The sequence below is a fragment of the Aplidium turbinatum genome, chromosome 5, assembly GCF_918807975.1.
Source record: "Aplidium turbinatum chromosome 5, kaAplTurb1.1, whole genome shotgun sequence".
Classification (NCBI taxonomy): Eukaryota; Metazoa; Chordata; class Ascidiacea; order Aplousobranchia; family Polyclinidae; genus Aplidium; species Aplidium turbinatum.
In genome coordinates, this window is record NC_137476.1 from 16056385 (window position 1) to 16081433 (window position 25049).

The 25049-nt window shown below is 36.6% G+C and overlaps 1 protein-coding gene across 1 annotated transcript in view; it reads right to left on the reverse strand.

The window, feature by feature from the left end:
* LOC145771273 (ubiquitin carboxyl-terminal hydrolase 47-like) overlaps positions 1 to 25049 on the reverse strand; it is a 247893-nt gene that overhangs the window by 203882 nt on the left and 18962 nt on the right. Inside the window, exons 2-5 of the mRNA XM_082583009.1 lie at positions 24617 to 24817; positions 19942 to 20105; positions 17753 to 17895; positions 608 to 715 (exon numbers count right to left, since the gene is read on the reverse strand). Of these exons, the coding sequence (XP_082439135.1) occupies positions 608 to 715; positions 17753 to 17895; positions 19942 to 20105; positions 24617 to 24793 (592 nt within the window). The 5' untranslated portion in view covers positions 24794 to 24817. The remainder of the gene's footprint in view (positions 1 to 607; positions 716 to 17752; positions 17896 to 19941; positions 20106 to 24616; positions 24818 to 25049) is intronic.

Here is a 25049-nt window from a genome sequence, read left to right on the forward strand (position 1 = left end):
AGTTATTGTTGTATATATGAAAATTATATTTAAAATATATTACAACTGCAGACCACGGTGCACCGTTTTGGCCTCAATATTGTTCAACTGTTTTATTTGCGTCAATAACGGACCGGTAGAAATGATTGGCGCAGCGGATAAGGCATTGGCTTTTCAATTATGCAAACCTCGTTCGACACGGGGCTTAAGCTGGTTGTTGAAAAACACTGCTGACCTCTATAATAAATTAGGTGGGCAACTGGCCACCCTATTCTCGTTAGGAAAGCACCCAATCACCCATGTTTCCTACACGCGACCACGGCACAAGTACATGTGACTCTTATGCACAGTCTGCCAGAGGCAAAGCAGTTAAACTTAAGGTCTCCTACAAGGAGTGAAAAACTGAGCGATTCAGGGGAAATTTAGTTGTAAAAAATAAACAAATTTTGTTTTTAATATGCACAATGCACACAGTATATAATGAAAAAACAAACGGATAACAAGGAAACACTTCTTTTGCAACATCAAGAATGGAAAATCACAATGGGACTTACAAGTGTTAGTTATAAACAGTTTTATTAAAGCATTTGCTCCAATCAGGCTGTTAGCATCACAATGAGTTACTCACCTGCATAAAGCTGTTTTATCAAGTCTGCTTGGTCCGTGCCCTCGAATTTCTTTTCCAGTGCATCAAACATCACTCGGCATAACTCTTGTATGTCATGTTGTTGCCAAGCTGTGCAACATGTTTCAAGTGCATTTCAGTATCTTAAAATTATGTACTTTTTTACTGCAAAAATGCACAAAAACATCTATATCATGAAAGAATATATATACCAGTAAGTAACTCAACATATAAATAATTTTTAAAGCAACTTTAAAGGGGACCTAAAGTGAAAAATTCTTTAGTGTTCAAGTACTGTATTATCTTTTTCAAAAAAATTTCTTGATATAATGTTTTGTTCAGTGGTAAATACAACAAAAAGAAAAACAGCCAGAGGAATGCGCTACGAGACTTGTGATGTCATCGGGCGGCAACCAAGTTAGCAGCTTCATGCGTTTGCCAAGGAAACGTCACAAAGGTTACTGCAGATTGATTAATAGAAGATCAACATCAACAAGTGACACTGCGGTTCACACCAAGTTCCGTGCATGTCTGGAACTAGACAAGAATTTTGGTTTGAACCAAAAAGATGGCAACTTCACAGCAAAAAACATTAAATGAATCATGCTCTGACAGCCAGACTTGGACAACTAGAATTTTTTTACCTTTTTGAAATTAGATTAGAATTAGAATTACAGCTATTCTAGTTTTTTTTAAATTAGATTAGATTTAAAATTAGAGCTAGGAAAGTTTTTGCAAACTAAAGTAGATCCTTGGCGACAGTTGGTTTCTTGTTTTTCTTTCCACAAAGGTAAGAATTCAATTGACTGACAAATGCAGCGGTTGAGAACTATGGAGCAGGAACTAGTGGTGCGGTACTGATGAGCCCAGCCTCATGGGCGAAACACGTGTCTATCGCTGAGTTCCTGCTACACTCGACTGTCGAGAAACACATGTTTTTGGAAAAGTCTTGATGGCTAGTGTGGAGGCTACACCGGTATGGTTAGCGAAACACAATGCTCGCTGTTCTACAGTAAGTAGTCAGGTAGTGCTGACGCCAGGAAGATCGCTCCTTTTCAACAATCTTTTTCTATTCAGATAAAAACCCTAATTTGCCAACTCTACATCAAAGTGTCATTTCCCCATTACTGCATCAATACCACTTACGTCATAATAGACATTGTGATGTAGGTGAATTGATGAGTACATCGAGTTTTTAATGACTTCGCTACTTAAGCGATGGAATGACACTTTGATCTTGATCCTTTAATTGTATTTTCCTTGCATGAGGTTTCCTTTCATTTGCTGAAAAACACTGTTGGAAAAACCAGAATTTTCAGCAAAACTGAAGATTAGATTAGAATTAGAGTAAACAAGTTTTTACAAAAAGAATTAGAATTACTAACGTTTTGCTCTAATTCATCGAATTAGACAACTAGAATTATCTAGTTGTCCAAGTCTGCTGACGGCACCAGTTCCTACAGCAGTCGGATGAAAAATTTGCATTGGTGTAGGTGAGAAAATTGTGCCATTATAATTGCCTAAGTGCCCTATAGCTCTGCTGCAGATTACACTGGTAATAACTGGCAAGAGAATAATTGCTGCACACAGCAGTGATTGTTTACAGGGGGGACTTTGAGTTTCATCACCGAGATCCATTTCTTCAGCTTGTTTTCATTATTTATAGGTAAACAATGAAAGGATACCCCTTTCACGATTCTCCGGTTAGTACAACCAGAAGCCATACAAGAAATCACCATTTCAATGGGTAAAACTTCCTAAGCACCAAATTGTTTGCTGCATACATAGCCTACGTGACTTGTTTAGTGTGTTTGTACACAAAACAGTAAACCTTGGATGCGGTGTCAGCACCCGATGACGTTTGCATGTTTTATTAGGTTTTTTAAGTAATGACAAAATAAAAAACAAACATTGGTGAAAAACACTTTATTTCGGAAAGATTTACGCATACAAAAGCCATGTATTTTTGTTGCAGTCCACCTTTAAGAATATTAAAGAAGCTATCACCCGATTGTTTAGGATTCGTTATCAGGTAAATCCCAAACTTGCACGTCAAGTTATGCATAATCTGCTTCGATCCAGTTAGTCTAATATCTGTGTATTCAGTAGGTCGAAACATCATCTTCATCCCTCCTTAATGCATGCCCTTACCACATCATGCCATTTGACTTTGCCAACTCATGAACATTCAACCCAAACAAGGTCATAAGTTCCTTGGGGTTCCCTTTGTCCATCAGCTTCACATCACACATTGCCTTTACCATCGCTCTTTCAGTTCTTAAAATCGCCAAGTCGTTTTCTCGTAGGCACAATATCTCACTTCTGTACAGCATTACAGATCTCACCCAATTAGTAAAATTCTTCCTCTCATTTCAACGAAAATCTATCACATGACAACTCTCGACACTCCCTGAATTTGGGAGCAAGTCTTTTAGGTGCAGACAGTTAGGCGCCGGTCAAATAGGCGCGCACACTGTGGCGTCAGGATATTTAGGTGCGGAGCACTGTGGCGCCCGTTCATTTAGGTGCTATTTCTAGTAAAGTCTGCAGATTGTGTCAGCTTGGCAGGTAGGGCAATGCTTTTCACACAAAATGTTATATTAAACATAAAAATATGTTGTTTTGTTAATGTGTGTGCATTTATTTGTTGTTAGTCATGGCTTCAGTGAGTGAAGCTGCTTTATCCGGCAATGCTTTTCACATAAAATGTTGTATTGAACAGATAAATATGTCATGGCTTCCGTGAGTGAAGCTGCTTAAACCAGCAATGCTTTTCACACAAAATCTTATATTGAACAGAAAAATATATTGTATTTTTAATGCACGTGTTCGGCATTTATTTGTTGTTACTGTTAGTCCAGGTTTGCGTCGGCAAAAGCTTTATCAATAAATTATTCAAGTTTCCGAACATGACTGAGTTCACTTTTAGTTAATCAAATAATAACTACACTAAACATTAGTAAAAAATATACCGTAGGCTATATTCAAACGGGTGGCAGGCTTGAGTGAAAAGTAATTTAGTTTTCCGTCAAACCCCCGACTAGGTTTTGCCAAAGCTGAGCTGATACAATCTGCAGACTTTACTGGCAATAGCACCTAAATGAACGGGCACCACAGTGCTCCGCACCTAAATATCCTGACGCCACAGTGTGCGCACCTATTTGACCGGCGCCTAACTGTCTGGCGCCTAAAAGATGTGGACCCCTGAATTTCATTCAACGAACCCCAGGCTGAGGAAACTGTTGACAGGCATTTGTTTATAAACTGTTTGATATAGTTATACCTCTTAAGGGATACTTCGACACCAGAGTAAAAACGAAAGTTTGTTTTTAAAAAATTGCAGAGCAATGATTGGAGTTATGGCAAACAATTATACAAAATCATTAAAATCATAAAGCCCCTATTGCTCACAGGAGCAGAATTACTCAGTTTTGTTAAAATGTCTGCATCATGATAGTTTAGTCGATCAACACGTGTAGGCCATTTCCAGTATTGAAGCCACTACGAATCATCACACTGATTGTTGCAGTTCTTTCAGTATGATTAATATTAACCACTCCTGGAAATCTGTCATCTTCATTTATAGTATTTTCACATAGTTACCAATTTTGAGTAGTTCTATTTGGACAAATGCTTCTTCCTGATCATCTGATTCATTTTTATCACTTTCCGGTTTCGAAATTTGTGACTTGCTTATTTGTTGTTTTCCCTTTTTTTCATTTTTTGCTTTATTGGTTCTCTTGAAGCCTATCGTTCACTTCCTTCTCGGTTAAGTACTCTGCAGATGTTCTTTTCAGTTGCAAACGTTTTTCAGATTTTTCTGGAATATTTTTTCGGAAGTGAGCTAACATTGCTCTCTTTAGACCTACCCCCACTTTTAGGGACCAAACTCCCCCAAAATTGATAAACGGTCATCATTTTGGAACCAGTTGAGCTAAGAAGTTGGTTTTTGCATCAAATGATACAGAATTACCATGTTCCTATCTGTTCTAAGAGAACTTTTTTCTCTATCTGCACTAGGAAAAGAGTTATAATAAAATGATTTTAGCTCATGAGTTGTTCTGTAGGCTACCTGCAGGATAGGAGTCTCATCAAACTGATAAATAGCTTAACAGTTTGAATTCTTGGATATCCTCTTACACTGCATCTTTCACACTCAAAACAATCTCAGGATTTGAATGTCACCTCCTCCATCCTTGTACATCTTCCATCCACCCTTTCCTACATTTCATACACTTAAGTTCAGAATGTGACATTAGGGTGGTCCCTTTTGAGGCAATTTTTTCATTTCAACTTGCATGGGTGATAAATTTTTGCCTTAGCCCAAAATATTAATAAATCCAAAATTTTTTTGAAATCTGACCCTGTTTAGACCCTGCCCCAAAAGCATTTTTAAATCGAGTCCCCAAAATCACGTTTTGATTGAAAAAATTAGTACTATTTGAGCTAGATATATGTTGTTGGTATATATTTTTATTGCTTTTCAGAAAGGAATACACTTACATGCCTTAATTCAAGATTTGAACAACTTTTCGTTAATTCATTTATAAAATCAATGTAAATGCTTCTTAAATTGACCGATGAAGTGATATGGTTTCTTTCTGAGAGTTAGGCAAAAAACAAAGTGATGAAACACTACCGGTACTAATTTATTAACCAAGAAGTAACAGCACATCGCATTTCACACAATAGCATCTATGTTTGCTTGGATTTTTTGGTGACATGATACTTTTTCCCCATCCATGTTTTTTTTCTTCCTTTGATGGTGCACAAAGCTTCACCAATTTGTCGTTTTTGCCTGGCTATCCGCCCAGTTGCTGTTGTTGTCAGTTTAACTCTATGTTCTACAGATTGAGTACGATTTGGGTAATTTAGATGAAGAGGATGTCCCACAAATTGCTTAATGTTAATGCATGATTTGGTCAGGGGAGTTTCATTCAAGGGAAGGATTCGTTCCTTTTTTGTTCAAGAGGTAAGATATTGTGGAGCATCCACTGCCATATATGGTTATCATTTTTGTATAAGATGTTGCATTAAAATTTAATTTGGAAAGGTGAAACTCTCGCACTGAAGAATTTTACGATTGGCTTTCATTGTTAGTGGTGCGCCAAATCTTAGAGATTAGTTTGACTGCATTAGCTGTGATGGTTTTGTTACTATCGCCCAACATTGCCAAAAGCACATTTTCGGGAAGAGGAAAAAAGCAATTTTGTTTGAACACTCTGTTGAATGACTAGGAGCACTTCATTGCCATTGAATAGATCATTCATTTTGCAATGCATTTCTTGAAAAAGATTCTTCGGCTCATGCATGATAGTACTTTTATAATTAGCTGGAATGTGACTTTTCCAATAAACGCCAACAATATATTTTGAAAGAAGGCTGATTTTTGTTGTTAGGTGCATTTGGTATCCATGGATATGTAAACCCTTAGAACTTATGATCCCAAACTCAGCCAGCGAGAATGGCACAGTGGACCAATGTTGTTATAGACAAAATCAGAGCTATCATGATGATCTCCGGAGTTAACAGTTAATTAGCTGGAACTCACCACTGGAACCATCTTGGTAGACCTATCTGCCGCTTATGATACCATCAACCATAGGGCCTTGCTTCTTAAACTGGATCAAGTCATCAAGAACCCAGCAATCAACCAAGCTATTCAATCACTTCTTACAAACAGACAATTTTTTGTTGAGATGAATGGTCGCAAAAGCCGCTGGAGAACCCAACGTAATGGCCTGCCGCAAGGCTCTGTGCTTGCACCTATCTTATTTAACATATACAGTACACCAACGATCAACCAAATCCCCCCAACGTACGTCGTTTCATTTATGCCAACGACCTCTGCCTAGCTACCCAATCAAAAAACTTCTCGGTGATAGAAAAGACTTTAACAGGAGCACTCTCCAAGTATTCCATCTATTACAAGTACTGGAGCTTAAATGCAAACCCTTCCAAAACCCAAGTAACATGCTTTCACTTGAACAATCATAAGGCTAGCCAAAAACTTATCATCAATTGGGAAAACACTGCATTACAATACACCCCCTTTCCTGTATATCTTGGCATAACACTGGACATGACCTATCCTATAAGACACACCTACTGAAACTCAAGAAAAGATTATCTGCTCGCAATAACCTTTTGCAAAAGCTGGAAAACTCAAACTGGGGAGCAGATGAGCACACACTGAAGCAAAAGCACTGGCTCTTTGTTATTCGATCGCTGAATACTGCGCTCCAGTATGGGCTAGGTCAAGCCACACTAAAGTAATTGACTCCGAATTAAACCAAGCATGCATTGCAGAATCATAACTGGCACACTCCGTCCAACACCAATCTCCGACCTCAATTACATAGCAACTATAGCTCCACCTCATATCCGAAGAGAAGTCGCTACAAAAAAGGAAAGAGTAAAACAAATATCCGACCAACGCCACCCTCTCTATGAACACAAACGTATTCCAACAAGACTCTGAAAGTCACGCAAGAGCTTCATCAAAGTCGGCCCATTGGAACACACAAACGCGGCAGCTGCACTATTAGACATGTGGACCTCTGAGCCCAATAGGACACAACATCCTGCCATCCCAAGTCCCTCCAAAAGTCTTCAACAAACTCCCACCTTTGAGAAAAGATAGTGGTTCTGCCTAAATAGAGCCCGCTGCGGAGTCGGGAGAAATAAAAGCAACCTTTTCCGATGGAAGATGATTCCTGACCCAACGTGTGATTGCGGCCTAGACAATCAGACGATGAAGCATATCCTCACCAACTGCCCTCTTAGCCCTTCGGCCTTCATGTGATGACAACGACTTCAAAAACATCACAAACAACGCTCTTACCTGGCTCCGACACTGGCGTGACAAGCTGTGAATGAATGAACTTCATCGGTTTAAGAAGCATTTACATTAATTTTATAAAATGAATTTATAAAAAGCTGTTCAAATCTTGAATTAAGACATGCAAGTGTCTTCCTTTCTGAAAAGCAATACAACAGAATACCAACAACATATATCTAGCTCAAATAGTACTAATTTTATCATTAAAAACGTGATTTAGGGTGCTCAATTTAAAAATGTTGTTGGGGCAGGGTCTAAACAGGGTCAGATTTCAAAAAAATTTTGGATTTATTAATATTTTGGGCTAAGGCAAAAATTTATCACCCATGCAAGTTGAAATGAAAAAATTGCCTCAAAAGGGGCCACCCTAATGTGACATCACTAGGGCCATTTTTATTTTGACCTAAAAAAAAATATTTTTTTGACTTTATTTTTATCAAATTTTGACTTTATTTTGACCTATCGAAATAGCTTATTTGTAGAGTGCACAGCTCTTCCTTGAATTGATACCAGTTACCCAAACATAATATTTTGTCGATTTCGAACCCAGACGCAATATTTTGTCGAAAAGTCAAGGTGTTGTACTGTTGTAGGCTATTGATTATAAAAAGTGTGTCGTGTTTTTTGGCGATAAGAAAATCTCCACAAATCGGCTTAACTTTTGCTGAAGACAATTTAGCTTGCTTAGGCATTTTTGTACTACACAGTAGACCTCCCCAATCCCCGGACTTTCTTTTGTTTTCTTCTATATTGTGACTTTTCTGCATGGGTTTTCAATGCTGATTTCAAAAAGATGCATAAAAATTTTTTTCGATCAACGTCTTGGAAGTTATTCGCCGTTTCTTAGCAACAACTTTTCATAAAAATTACAAAAATCCCCTTTAAAACCTCTTTCCTTTTAACCTAGTATGCTGATAGCTAGATTATCTGAAAGCACTTCTTCAGCTGAAGAATTTAAAAAAAAATTATTAAAATTGGACAATCGGTACCAGAGTTATGACCGTTTAAGTACCCAGATTACGCAGTCACGCATGACTGATTTTTGTTAATTTATTGCCAAATGATACTAGAAAAATGGTGAAAGTTGCTGTCAAGGGGTTTTTGGGAGTAAGGAGTTCAAAAATTATATTAAAAAGTGTCTCAGAGCAACAAAAAAAAAATTATTAAAAAATTGATATGAACAGTCATGCATGAATAATTTTGTCGCAGTCGCTTCATTCCTGCAACGAGATGTATTCCTTAGGCACCACAAACGTTACATGCCTGGAGCCATATACAGTAAAACGTGGAACTGATCATCTCAACTTAGGTAACAATCTGGCTACCCAGTGCACTTGATGTTAGAATACATGCTTCATTGCTCAGAAAGAGCTCTGATCAAGTGCAAGATGGTCACGGTCTGCCACAATTTCAATAGCATATCTCACCCAGCATAATGTAGTCTATGTATCTAAATCATGTGGCAAAAAATGGATTAAGTCAGCTGAACTTAACGATAACCTTCTGTAATGCATTTCAGGTTTCACTATTGATCAGTTAGCATTTTCTACTATTAGATGTTCTTCAGAAATACGTACATCATCTTCAATTAAATCCCCGTAACCACCAGAGTGGGAAGCTCGCAGCTTGGGAATTGGGATACATTGTCTAGCGAAAGTATGACAGCCTGCTTGCATTCCACTGATGACAAAACAAAAATATCCAAAACAAAATTATTCATTTGGTTGATGAATACAAGAAATACAAACATGCCAAAAAGGAATCTGCTGCCTTAATTAAATTTCGAGAAACACTGACAACACGATTTATGATATTTGCTAAGAATGCCGAAAATCTTATTAACAAAAACAACACATAGCTACCAGAAGATATTCAGTTTCTTAAATTACTTGAAACAAACCAACCAGCATCTCTTGGACCCCTTGATAGAAAGAGGTTGAAATGCTTCAAGAATTATGCACTGAAGAATCGAATAAAGGTAATAGAATTTTTGATACGGATGCATAAACAAGACACTTTTTGCAGATAAATGCAGATTCTCAGCCATCTACCTCAGGACTTAATTTACTCTCCTCATCATCAGAAGAAACAGAATCTAATACTGATGAAGAAGTCATAAATACTGCTGCTACCACTACTCAAAACAAAACTATAAGTACTAATTTTGTTTTAAATCTTAATAGAGATGACTGGATACAAAACTGATACCACATGCTGACAGAGGGATCCTTATCAAAAATTAATAGGTACTGGTATGTTACTTTAAAAATCATTAGACTGTTAAGCATACTGGGAACAAACATACATCATACTTTATTACCTTTATTCGATACTTCAATGCATAATTCGTGAAGCGTTTCAACCTCTTTCTATCAAGGGGTCCAAGAGATGCTGGTTGGTTTGTTTCAAGTAATTTAAGAAACTGAATATCTTCTGCCTTATCTTCTGGTAGCTATGTTTTGTTTTTGTTAATAAGATTTTCAGCATTCTTAGCAGATATCATAAATCGTGTTGTCAGTGTTTCTCGAAATTTAATTAAGGCAGCAGATTCCTTTTTGGCATGTTTGTATTTCTTGTATTCATCAACCAAACGGATAATTTTGTTTTGGATATTTTTGTTTTGTCATCAGTGGAATGCAAGCAGGTTGCCATACTTTTGTTAGACACTGTATCCCAATTCCCAAGCTGCGAGCTTCCCACTCTGGTGGTTACAAGGATTTAATTGGAGATGATATTGATATATGTATTTCTGAAGAACATCTCCAGTAGTTGGTCCAAATTGTCCTGTCTTAAAATGTTTTAAAGGCTGCAAATTACGAAGCAAACCACCATTGTTCATTTTACTCTTCCTCAGCTCCATGATGGATAAATGAATACACACGGAATATTAGACAGAAGTGTATACAATACGTTTATAATCATACAAGATACAAGTAGAAAATGCTAACTGATCAATAGTGAAACCTGAAATGCATTACAGAAGGTTATCGTTAAGTTCAGCTGACTTAATCCATTTTTGCCACATGATTTAGATACATAGACTACATTATGCTGTTATTGAAATTGTGGCGGACCGTGACCATCTTGCACTTGATCAGAGCTCTTTCTGAGCAATGAAGCATGTATTCTAACATCAAGTGCAATGGGTACCCAGATGTTAGCTACATTGAGATGATCGGTTTCACGTTATACTGTATTTGACTCCAGGCATTTAACGTTTGTGGTGCCTAAGGAATACATCTCGTTGCAGGAATGAAGCGACTGCGACAAAATCATTCATGCATGACTGTTCATATCAATTTTTTAATAACTTTTTTTCTGTTGCTCTGAGACACTTTTCAATATAATTTTTGAACTCCTTACTCCCAAAAACCCCTTGACAGCAACTTTCACCATTTTTCTAGTATCATTTGGCAATAAATTAACAAAAATCAGTCATGCGTGACTGCGTAATCTGGGTACTTAAACGGTCATAACTCTGGTACAGATTGTCCAATTTTAATAATTTTTTTTTTTTAATTCTTCAGCTGAAGAAGTGCTTTCAGATAATCTAGCTATTAGCATACTAGGTTAAAAGGAAAGAGGTTTTAAAGGGGATTTTTGTAATTTTTATGAAAAGTTGTTGCTAAGAAACGGCGAATAACTTCCAAGACGTTAATCGAAAAAAATTTTATGCATATTTTTGAAATCAGCATTGAAAACCCATGCAGAAAAGTCACAATATAGAAGAAAACAAAAGAAAGTCCGGGGATTGGGGAGGTCTACTACTAAGTACAGAATGTCAGTAAGCTTTTCCTAAAATCCAAACTGTTGATCTTCGAAAAGACCACGTTTGTGAAGAGGGAGTGTTTTATAAAAAATATTTAAATACGTAACAATGAATAAACAATGGACAATTTGCGATAAAAGTTACTGCTGATCCGTGGGCATTGTGACATATTTCCTGCTTTTATGGGTTAATATGGTTTAATTGTGTCACAGTTCCTGATTTACAATGCTAAAACGAGGATTTTGACAAAAATTACTCTCGAGAAACACAAAAAGTTTGTAAAAAGCCATAACTTGACAAATTTTGACTTTATTGAAAATTTTGACTTTATTGTCAATTTTGACTTTATTTTGACCTATAAACTTCTTCGAAACAGTTCTCTAGGTGCTGAAAACAACTTTATTCTTTGATTCGTGGATAGACAAGGTCCTTAAAAATTTTTGACTTTATTGACTTTTGCGGGCCCTAGACATCACTCTTTCTCCACATAGGCTACACCACAAGTGTTGATTTTTCTCATCTAGATTTCCCCTTTGTTCTTCTTATTACCACCTTCATCTTTTTGATGGTGACCTGCAAAACTTTACATTGAAGCGACTTCCTCCACTTCTCAACTTTTCTCTCAGATCTTCTATTGTGCCACTCAACAAAACCAAGTCCTCAGCGTGCAGTATCTCCATAAATGAATCTTTCCTCGCACATTTAGTAATCACATCGTTCACAACGGCAAAGATTATAGAAGAAAGGACAAAACCCTGGTGTACAATAAACTTCACTTAACCCATATAAGACAAACGTTGCGTTTTCGCAACAGACAAGTAGGTCGCGCTTTTTTCTATTTCTAGGTCGATCTGCTTGAGATTTTGCTGTCAGTCCAGTTTCATTAGTTAGTTTAGTGCTATGAGAGTCAGAAACAAGTTAGCTTATCTGTTTATTAGCTTTACTGAAGTTTTAACATAGTTCTGAATTTCGACATTTTTTTGGAATGCGATGGCTGCAAGAAATATTAGGTAAGTTGCATTTTTATATGACGAATTTACAATTTTTTTTAGTGTGTATCTTAATTTAATGTATTAGGTATTGCTTGGTTCACTTATATAAAATCTAGCTGTATTCTAAGTAGAAGTGTTTTCGTGTTCAAAATGCGTGGCAATTTTTGTTGCGTTTTCGCAACGTTTGTCATCACAGATGCGCTGAACGATGCGTTTTCGCAACGTTTGTCATACCGTGAGCTTTCGATGTGCGACCGCTCGGCATTCTATAATGGATTGATTGCTGTTGATAATGAAATATGCTAATCTGTAAATAAAGTTTTCTTTACAAACTATAATCTGACCCAACTCAATCCATCTGCTATCTGTCTTTGAATGTTTTATAACATATTACATTAGTTTCGTACATAATTACAGTATAACGAAAACCTCATGCAAAAATATTTAACCACTATCCAAGTTAGAATTCATTTGTCAATTAAAAATTATATATTAATTATTAAAATTCTACAATGTGCTTCAAAAATCTGTTGAAGGTTTTCAAGTAATACCCCACAAGCCCGACTTATCTTCCATATCATAACAATTTTTCAGTGTTACAGGAAATCTTTTGTGCTAACTATTGGTATTGGCCTAATTTAGTGATTGCTGTCGAAAGCAAATTACATTGTTGTTCTACTTTTCTAATTCTAGTTTTCCCACACGTGTGGTTAATTATTTTTGTCTCCATTGTTAGGAAAGAGATTGGATGAAGTATTGAAAGAACTTGAAAGATACTCTGACAAAGAAAGTTCTAAAGAAGAAAATGATGATAACATCACTGTCGTTCAAATGTCTGAAGAAATTAGAGTGTTTATCGCTCCACCGGATAATGGAAATATCACTGATGAAGATTCAGGTGACAAAGGAAATGTGCAGCTGGGCCATTTACCGCGTGATCAGCTTACGCTGAAGCTATAGTGGCAAGGTCCCGCTCCTTCAGTCTCACAATACAGGATAAATATTCGAGGCAAGAAATGGTACGGTACTTTTCAATCCTCTCCTACATGTTGAATGTATGTGTGAACAACGCTTGGCTGTTTGCGAGTGAAGGTGGTTACAGCCAAGACATGCTGACCTTTACCAGATCACTGGTACAAATCTGGCTTAAAAAATGTGGAGTCCCTCTTCAAAAAAACAGGAAGACAACGGTCGCTAACAAACGCGATCAATGCAGAGATGCGGTTTGATCAAATTGCTCATGATATCGTTCCAAGTGAACCCAAAAGCTACTGAAGATGCAGACAATGCCAGAGCCAAACAGTATACGTCTGCAAGAAATGCGATGTTCATTTACATTTGAAATGCTCTCAACATTACCACTAACAGTGAATACGTTTTTACGAGTGAGTACATGATAATGCAACCGTTTTTCCAGCAATAAATCTTGCAAACTGCCAAGCTGACTTGGTGTACTAAATATTACAATATTTCAGAAAAAACACTGCAGACAGATCATAAACTGATATGCATACAACTAAACGGATGAAGATAATAGCTAGGAAGATCAAGAGATTAGACAGACATAGCCTACATATATGTTTTAAGTCTGTACGAATCAATTGCGACAACAGCAATAGTATGCGTGGTGACAAACGATGCGTTTTCGCAACATCCACTGCCGGTGGGATGACAAACGATGCGTTTTCGCAACGTTCGATTTTTGCAAATATTTCAATAAATCAACAAAACTTAAAAAAAATTTTGGCAATTATCATCCCTTTACACACTATTAAAGATGATATGTGAATTTCACGAATTTTTAAGCATCTTTATTTTTCATGTCTTATATGGGTTAAAACTTATGTGATAGGCCAAATCCAATGCGAACTCTTGTCCTTGTTTCCTCACAAAGGCTCATGCATGTACTTCTATACTACCTGTACTGGACACAGGTGACGTATTCATCACGTGACCATACCACAGTGGACCGAAAGGAATTGCGCTTTTTCAAATCAGTTTTTCAAAAACCAGACAGAACGAAGACAGAGAATTCAGTTCGTTTAAGATTTCTTATGAAAAAAATATGTAGTTCAGTTTTAAACTTTGAAGGAAATTGTGTGCTTTGCAGAAAGGTAGGCTACCTTTTTTTAATGTTTGGTGTGCCTAAATGTGATGTTAGCACAGCAGTAGATATGGGAAAGCTTACAGTGAGAATGGAACCTATAGTTGGCTACTGCTCAGTACAAAAGTAGCCTAAGTACAACTTTACAAAGCATAAAACATTATCAAGAAATACCACGTTTTTGATTGTTGACAGTGAATACAAGAAGGCTTGCATTGAGTAACACTGATAGCCTAACAGCACAGCACTAAGGTATGCAAGAAGTCAAGTTTTGGAAATAGCCTAGGCTACATAATAGTAGTAGGCTACTGTAAGCAGTTAGCTATGGTATTTTGTAATTTCCGTAAAACTAAAGCATACAGAGTTGAAATCAGTTAGAAAGTGATGTTTCCAATTCATCTCTCTTATCACAGCAGTTACATGTTAGACTAATTTAGTCATTCAATTTACAAATAAAGACACCTGATGAATTGTTGCAGGTTGTGTAGCTTGGTAAAAATTTCGAATTATGGGACGTTGCTCTGCTTATGGCTGTAAAAGTGGCTATGATAGCCAGGCATAAAACACCAAAAGGTGTGTCAATGCACAGTTTTCCTTTTCAAAATGATGAACTGTAAGAAAAATAGATCTGCAAACTTTCTCGAAAAGATTTTGTTTCAAGCAAAAGTTCTAAGGTGTGTTCTTTGCATTTTACTGATGATTGCTTTGTGAGTTTATCGGAAGATTCTAATGCAAGTCGAATTAAGAAGAAAGGAACTTCGGATTTCAAAAGAAAGTGAGCCTCAGATTGTATGTATACAGAAAAAAGCTAATGGTCTTTTTGTGCTTTGAGATGTCCGTATTGAACATGGACCGCTTAAAGTACACAAGACCCAAAGCTTAGTTCAGTTCTGCTTATTGGTTTTGTTGATGAGAGAGAGGAAAAAAAACAAAACATAATTATTCAAAACACAAATAAATTTGAACAAATAAATAAATTCTAGTTAATTGTCTTTTAAGATTTATGTTGCTGTGCTACCTCATATCTTATTTTCTCCACATAGGCCTAGTAGGCTGTTAAAAGTAGTGTTAATCATGTTGGGCCTACCAATTATATGCAGCCCTAGGCTTATTGATTATGAAATTGAGACCTTCCGTTGAATGTTTTGACTCATAGAGTACCGGTATGTGTTGTTTATCATGAAACTCTAATCTTAAAAGAGATGCATAGCTTTTGTGTTGTCACTTTTACAGAAAACTAAGGAATGATGCATTGCCAACACTATTTCCCAACTGCGGTAGATCAACGTCGTGCCGTAAAATTACGAAGTTGCGTGGTGGATACTAACAACCGGAGATGTGACTTTATATTTTCGCTTAACTGCTTACATTAATGTGCTATTGAATTGGTTCAATATTGGTAGTCTATGTCTATTATCTTTCACGTGCTCCTCTGCTATATCTAGGTAAATCTGAAATTGTGTTCACAGACTCTGTAAAATATCTGGGTGTATTTATTGTGAGTTCTCACTCAGATGAAAATGATATTTCAAGGCAAGTACGCTCTCAGGACTGTGCTGCAAACAATGCAAAATTTTATTTTGCTAAATGCTCACCCACCTAAAAAACAATTTATTTCGCTCTTACTGTATGTCGCTTTACGCATCCCAGTTGTGGAACAAGTTTAGATCTTCTGGAATAAAACGATTACGTGTTGCTTACAATGATTCTTTCAGAATATTGCACAATTTGCCTCGTTATGTCAGTGTCCGTGAATATCAAGTAATGAATAATATAACAACGTTTGATGCTTTATTGAGGAAAAACATGTTTTCGTTTATCAACCGTTGCATACACTCCTCAAATCGCTTTACATCAGACCTGATGTCATCTGATTGTTTTTATCGTTCTGAATACTTTCAACTCTTCCAACGCTCATTGTAGCCTATGTAAATTTGTAATAGTAGATATTTAGTGAACTCTTAAACTGACGACATCCAAAGTGGCTCTCTGTGACCTTTGCAGTGTGTGTATTATCTCGTTATTTCGGATATGGACAGCTTTGTCTGACTCAAATAAATAATAATAATTAATGGACAACCGATATTTTGGCGTCGTCGTCAGTGGAATCGTACCTCAAACATTGAGAAATTAATTAAAGCTATACCAGCACAAAGTTTCAGCCAAGAATGCGATGAAAATAATTCAGTGATAACTTTCTTCGACATTGTTCCGCGTAGCCTACCTTGTTGTTTGTGTTGCATCAATGTCACACCTCTCCTTAAATTCACGTTGCATTACTACTTTCTGTGCTGCTTAATGTACTAGAATTAATAAACAAACATTTGCAGCTAACTCTTTGCTATATTCCACATAACTCACACCTAAAACAGTACTGCGGTGTTGTTTGTTCGGTAATTACGGTTTTCGTCGCATGGGGCCACTAGCGTATTCAATAAAAACCTGTGTCCAGTACAGGTAGTCTAGAAGTACATGGCTCATGACTGCTTGCACATGTGCCTACGATACTTCTTCTTTTATTATCGCCCATTTCATTACTCTTGGAACTCTATCAAACACCTTTTCCATGTCCACAAAACACACACACAAGTTCTTTTCCTTGACTCCATATTCTTCTTGCAACCTTCTCAAAATAGAAATGGCATTCGTCGTCCGCTTCCCAAGCATAAATCCACACTAAATCTCATTCAGGTTCACTATAGATATTAACACCCTTTCAACTATCTTTATTGTATGTTTTCACAACTTGACTCCTCTATATGAGCTGTAATTCATTGCATCACCTTTTCCATTGAAGATGGATATCAGCACACTCGTCTTCCATTCACTTGGCATTCCTTTTCAATCTAAGTCACGCTGACTGATCTCTGTCATTGCTTTTAAGCTTGTCTTTCCACTTGCGTGTATAATTTCCACATTGACTTCAGTTGAGGAGCCTTCCCTGATTTTATCTTCTTCATTGCTTGCATATCCTCCTCTCTTTATGGGACCTGCTATCACGTCGCCTTCCACATATTGATCTTATTAATAACTGTTGGGTTTTTAAACTCATACAACGAGTTATACTGGAGTTTTGCTTTATTATAAACTTGTACAACCAAGATACAGTGTGAAACCTCCAAACTAAGCCAAAAAACGAGAAGCGCTGCTTAACAAAAGCATTCGGATGAATACACAGCAAAAAAGAATACCTGAGGAGAACAAAGACAAAGTATATAATTTCAATGCAAATAAACCAAAATACATAATAATAACTTTTATTAGCATGAAGCCATCTGCACAGAAACTCTCTTTTCTTGCTTATGAGATAGCAATTCCGGCAACATCTCCCAACTGCTGCATCCAGAGCACTGTGTCTACTGTGTCAGTGTTAGTTTTTATGAAGAAAATTAATACAGTATGATGTACTTACTAGTGTCAAACAAAACTACAGCATGCTTACCTTCACTACTATCCCATCCGAAACTTTGTGTCAAACCAGTTGTTTCTACTGACTGTTTATCAGACGTTTGGAGAAGAAGAAACAAGTGTTGCAGTTGGTAAGGGATGCTTGTTGAAGTATCACTTGGACAATCGCATTCCCATCTTGTTGATGAAAAATATCAATAAAAATCTTGGTAAATGGCATTAGAATTAAAATCAGTACACTGATGCGTTTGAAAAATATTTTAGAAACGTTCAAAGATGTTCCAACTGTTTGTTTTTGAATTCAATTTTTGCAAGTATTTTTTTCCATTGCAGTTTTACATTGCAACATGCACTATCTGTCACGAACACTATGTAGGCCAAACCATCACAAAGTTTTCCACACGTTGGGGCACACACAGATCTATTTGGAACAGTTTTAATCACTCTGATAAATCCGGTGACAAAGCAGCATTATTGAAACATTATGCAAAATTCCACAACAGTGAAATAAAAAAGAAACCAGCTCTGGCAGACTGCTCTGTTGTTACTTTCGCCGAACAACCCAGCAAACAATATTTAGACATCGCTGAAGATAAATGGCTACATAAAATTAAAGCCACCATTAACATACAAAAATTGATTCGACCAACCACTTAGTCTGCTTTGTTACTCCCATGTTATCAGCAACCTCCGACCCCTGTAGTGTAGATTATTCAACCATGCCCATCCACAAGTTATTCTTTTTGGCGTTATATCAATGTAAACTTATGGCAGTGGACTGTAATCTAAATTGCGTTTTTCTTTGTATTCGTCTGGTTGAACGATTGTAATTTACTTGATGGATGATAATGTTCATGTGTTCTTGAATTTTGTACCAGTATAGTGTTGAAAATCGTGGCAGAACACCAGTTTAAGATTTAGGCTTGCAGGTTTTGATTTTAATTTTATGTAACCATCTATTTAGAATAGAATTTTATGCATGTTGATAATATCGGTGTTTGCTTTATTTGTTCGTTTTAGGTATTTTCAAATTTTCTTTTTTACATGTGCTAGCTGAAGATGCTATTACTATAGCGAAATCGATTCTTACTTAATAAATAACACTAAGAGGTTAGATTGTTGTGCAAATGCCAGCATTTGATGAATGCAAAATAGCAGTACCAGTTTTTATATATTATGCTACCTTTCATCGTTATTGTGCACAAAGTAACCAAATTCTCTGGTAGCTCAATTGGTTATGCAATAGGCAATTATGCATTTTGTAAATTTTTGCAAGATGGCATTTATATTTGAATGCAAGAAAATTGAAGAAAGATTAGTTAGCACTGTTGAAAAGTTGAATGATAAAGTGGAATAGGTGAATGTCTTTTGCTATCAAAGAGATTGGTTGAATGCCAGTGGTGATTATGCAGCGGCAGTGACGCAAGAATAAGACTTGGTTGGGTGAAATTCAAGGAGTGTCGAGAGTTGTTATGTGGTAGATTTTCGTTAAAATAAGAGGAAGAATTTAACTAGTTGGGTGACATCTGCAGTACTGTACAGAAGTGAGAGATGGTGCTTACGAGAAAACGTGTTGGCAATTTTAAAAACTAAGAGCAATGGTGAGGGCAATGTGTGATGTGAAGCTGATGGACAAAAAGAACACCAAGGAACATATGACCTTGCTTGGGTTGAATGAGACTGTACATAAGTTGGCGAAGGCGAATGGAGTGAAGTGGTATGAGTATGCTTTAAGGAGGGATGAAGATGATGTTTTGAGAAGAGTGCTGGAGTTGCGAGTGGATGGTCGTAGGAAACAAGTAAGACCCAGGTAAAAGTGGAAAATGCAAGTTGCAAAGGTCATTTATGACAAGAGAGGACACTTTAGACATGTCAATGTGGTGGCACATGGAAGTGGAATGCCGTTATAGTCAGATTTATCTTATAATTTCAAATTTATGCATAGGTTTGTAATTTCTGACGAGGACAAAAGTAAGTGTCGAAAACGTTTGAGTTTATTTCAATTATGTTATATTTCTTTGTGTAATACATTATTTTAAACCTATTGAAGTTACTTTGTTTTGTCTGTGTATGGTTCTACAAAACGAACTCTCTACAAAAGATTTTGTGTTTGGCTGTCAGGAGCGAAAATTTGGCAACCGGGAAAATGCTCTGGTACTTTATGTTTGGTCACCAAAAAAAAAAACTAGAGGCCTGTCACAGAACATGATATTGGCTTCTTACTTGTAGAGAGCATTGCGAAATTCCGGCGTCATATAAAGGGTTTGGATCAAGCTATTCAAGTAACAAGTCATGGCTTGGTTGACAAGTCCAACTAACTTCAACATTTTCAGTGAAGCAAGTTCCCTGTCGCATTCAGTTTGCTCATCACCATCAGATGTGATTTTCTGAGAGAAAAAAGTAAATTATCTAGTTTCATTTTCAATCCTTGACCGAATTTTTAAAGAAACATCATAAAAACATTATTCAATTATACATCAAAAATCAGGTTTCGCCATGCTCCTTTTATAGAAAAAACGTGCTTTTATAGAAAAAACGCGCTATGGTCACAGTTTTATTGATTGATTAGTTGCTGTGGAGGAAGCTGAAGTTAGAAAATATCACATCATGTTAGGAAATATCAATCAGTTTATGAACCACTTCTTCCTCATCATCTATCACACGACCGTAGCCCAGAGCATCACGTAAGCCCGTTTAGCTAGATTAAATTCTATGAAGAGCATCTTGCTTTCAGGACAAGGCATTCGAGGAGAAGTTGCATCGCTTGCTCCTGTCCACATTTACAACATACTTCCCAAGGAAAACCACCAGTGTCACATCCACGTCTTACATCTTCCAATACCAGTTTTTAAGCAGTAGAGGCATTGCTAATGCTTCCAGAGTTTACACTTTCCAGGAGGAAAGCCTTCTGTGAGAGTAAGCTCCATATTGGCCAGTGTTAACCCGGCTGCCTGCTCTTCCTGGCACAGTTGGCCCCGCACATTGGCGGCAACCTTATCTTGACCCAGTGTGAAAACTGAAGCAAGATCGAAATGAAAATTAATAGCAACAAATTTGATACTTGAGTTTGGCGAAAACCAACCAATACTCATCTTCTGAATTAAGCGAGCACAAGACATTTACTCCAAATCAGATCATTCTAGTAATGAAGTCAATCGATTACGTTCTTATTTTAATGCTAACAACTATACCTCCTACTTAGAGATGTACCGATACCAATATTTTGGCCGATACCGATACCGATATAACTTTTTTAGGCCGATACCGATACCGATATTTTGGCCGATACTTTAGTGTTACAAAAAGAAGCAATTTTGGTATTTGCAAGTAATTATATCAAATGCTAAGTTTTACCTTATTTGCATAAAACTATTAAAAAAAGCTTTTTTTAATAGTTTTATGCAAATAAGGTAAAACTTAAAGCACAAGAGCACAAGATCAAAAGTAAAACCACAAGATCTTGTGCTAAAACACAAGCGGTGGCACCACCGCAACTGACACAGTGACAAATTAGTCTAAAACCAAAAAATCCCCTAAATTTAAAATTAGTTGTGTTCAAGTTTAGCGCTTACAATAAATAAATTCCAAAATACGCCACAAAACCAACCAAATTTGGAAATTTATAGAGCAGCAAGGGGAACTTCAAATGGGCAACATTAGGGGCCAAAGGGGCATTATTACGTCATTATGAGTGACAATGGACGGATTTCGAAGTCCTTGGTACTTGAAGATTCAAGAATCCAATCCCAACTCAATGTTGTGTCATAATAGTAGGTTTTAGTAATGAAAGGCCACCGTGATTGAGAGCTGGGGTATAAGGGAAGAAACATTATATCATAATTGGGGTTTCTGAAAAATTAATAAAGAGTTTGCGCAAACTCTCCAAATAGGCAATCATAATTGATAATAAGATGTAAAATGTAAACCAAGTCATTTGTGTAGTCGTACAAAAACTATACGACAAGTAATGTGCAACCTAAGGGCGGTAGGCACTTTAACATACTGATATCCCATTGAATCATCAACCAATCAGAAGCTACGCTGTTCATGACGTCATAAAGGTTGCGTTTCTCGGAACAAAGGAAAAATGCAACTTCCCACCACAGCTATTGCTCTTGTTTGTTGTGTAATTACCAAAAAAAGTTTAAAGTAATAATCAACTCTCTGGCTGAATGCTGAAATAGCCACAATTGGACGGACAACCTAACATCTGATGGTTCGGGTTCGTTCAATTGGATATCAGTATGTCAAAGGTTCTACCCTTAAGGGCGCTTGTCGTTTGGTTGAGAAGCTTTTGCCAGGCCAAGACTACCAAGGTAGCAAAAATGTATAATTTTGCATCGTTTTTACGTTGCTAAACGTTTAAAAAAAAACATGTAACTTGGTTGTTTTTAGTAAGCTGGTTCTATCAGTTTGTGATTTAATTTCCACCTTTCGTTGTAATAAACTCATCAAGCTTAAACAATGTCAGAGTAGGCTAAGTAGGCTGCGCAACAAACTCCCACAGCCACAGTTATCCCCACTTGCTGCTGACAAGTCAAAGAACATCCATGTCTTTTGATGTTGCCTATTTGCGTTGCATTTTTGTGTTTTTTTTGTATAGTGATACTTGCTCTTCGCTATTTCTGTTACGTTTAGATGATGTCACGTTATTATGCCGATTTCAGATATAATAATTTAATTCAGATAATATGAAACCAAGGAACTTTCAGAAATAATTAATTAAACTACCATTCAACGTTTTATAGGCAGAGAAAACTTTTTCTCGAACCGTAGAAAATTTCATTATCAGATCACCGCTTCAATGCGTGATGGAAATCTACAGATAAATCTGCATCAGGCATTGCAGAGTGCAAAAAACAGTGTTGCAGAACGCGTTTTCGAATATTAAATTCTCACCAGTGCAACTACGTTTATGAACGCAATAATGACGTTGTATGGATGAAAAACTTTTACAAGTTTCATACTCTGCTGAGAGTAAAAAAGAAACACAAATGATAAATATTGGAGAAATTGAGTCTCCTTACACAATTTAAGAATCGAACAACGCAAAACCGCTGAAACAAAATGTTTTGTTTAAGTGAAAGAATCACTCTAAGCAACCAATGTTAAAACTTGCGCGCAAGAAGTCATGGGAGTGTGACTATCAAAAATTTAAACAGGTTGTTATTTTTCTACATCAATGTGACGTTAGTTACTACTATAAAAAATTTATATCTTTGCTTCTCTAGAAAATCCGCAGCAAAAGCCTTTTTTTTCCGTGTTTAGTATCGGCCACAGTATCGGCCAAATTTTGCCGATACCGATACTCAAAAAATGGCCGATATCACCGATACCGATATATCGGTACATCTCTACTCCTACTGTAGTTAGAGAATCTACCACCTATTGTAGTTAGAGAATTAGTTATCAAAAGTGGTAGCTGAAATCTTGGCTAACTCAAAAACTAGAGCCAATTCGAGAAAACTTAGTGCATTTTCAGAATCAGGGGCCTCGAAATACCTTAAAATGACTCTCACAAGTCCTGCCTTTACATAAAAAAAATTTTTGTTGGCCTGTGAAAATCGATAAACATCGTCAAATGATTCAAGAAACTGAATGCAGTAGATATTTACTACGGTGAACAGTGCACAAGGAAAATTATGTCTGAAATGAGGTAGAATTCGACATTTTGAGAGTAATCCACGTGTCAGTGTTCATGGAGTTGCTGATTAAACCACTTTGACTGCTACAAATTTGTGTTACTGCCTCTTATTGTGTTCATTAAGATGCTAGAGTGCATTAGAAGATAAGCGAGTGAGCAGTCAGGGATTAGCAAAAATTCGATATTTTGAAAAAATTCAAACCAATTTCAAACGTTAATATTTTTTTGTGAAATTTGGTATAGGAGATACATTTACCAAAAGGAACAATATTACAAACTGACGAAAAATGTAAAAGAAAAAAAAAAATTTTTCGAGATTTTGAGCCAGCCTACTGTGGAGACTACAATTGTAAAGCAAAATTTAACATACAAGAAAACTGTATGATATGAAGAATGTGTTTTGTTATTTTGAAATGCATATAGGCTATATAAAACACTGGTAGTATACTGCATGTTTCAGTATATCAGTCAAACGTTAGTGCGTGACGGTTTCCACTAGCAATACCCACTTGTCAGGACCTGGAGCCTTGTCTGGTACATACAATGTAAACCTACTTTCACAATGCTCAAAGCTCCGCTCAATACAAGGCACAGCACAACCCTGTCAATGTGAACAAGGCTTTAAGGGGAGGAATCATGACCATCAAATGCCGTTTGACAACTTTTTTTTTTTTGCTGAAAATTTATTTGATTAACCTCTAATCTTTATTGTTAATCAGGAACGAAATGGCCCGTTTCGGTGAGTCCGATTTGGTGAGTCCTATCCCTATTCGGTGATTTTTCAACTTTTTTTTTTAATTATCGGGTACTGAAGCCTATTTATCATTGCCATTTTAGGGTTAGGGGTTAGAGGTTAGGAACTCACTGAATAGTAGCAGACCCAATTAGGAAACGCCGTTTAACACGTTTTTTCTTGCTGAAACTTTAGTTGAGACTTTTTTTGCTGCGACTTTATTTGATTAACCTCCATTATAAGCTAATTCCTTTGAGTAAACAGGCGCCGCTGTGGGATTTTAAAAATCTCTGAAAAAGGCTGCCTCCGAATTGGGATTTCTCTGTATCGGCGTCTGCAAATTGGATTCTCCGAATAGTGGTAGACCGTAAGCAAAATGAATGATGATAATTATGTTATTATTACTACAATCAAAAATTGGTAACAATCTATTTCACCCTTGGTGGGATCATTAAGGTTCTTATAATTATATTTGAATAATGACATTCTTGTAGATCTCACAATGGGTGAACTGAACTTACGATTGTAGATGGATGAACCATTTCAACAGCAACTCCAGATCTTTCTCTAATTTCAACATAAGTTTTATGTTCCATGCTGAACCCTGTCCTTAATATAGAATTTTCATCCTTTTCGTCAATACGAATTTCAATCTCATCTGTGGCATTTGTCCAAACAACATCAAAGGTACTAACCATGTAGTATACTTTCTTGCTAATTTCCTGAAATATCATCATATCAGCTTTACTAAAACAAACACTCTCAACAATAAAAAGTATATAATGTCTTAATTCCGACTCACTTTAAAATCCACAATCCACAGATTAAGGGTAACCAACAGTACAAATATAGTTGATTTAGTGCACACTTGGATAGCCGAGTGCTGAATTCAAAAACTACACTTACAGACGTTTAGTACCAAAACATAACATTTACCGTTACAGACACCAACAG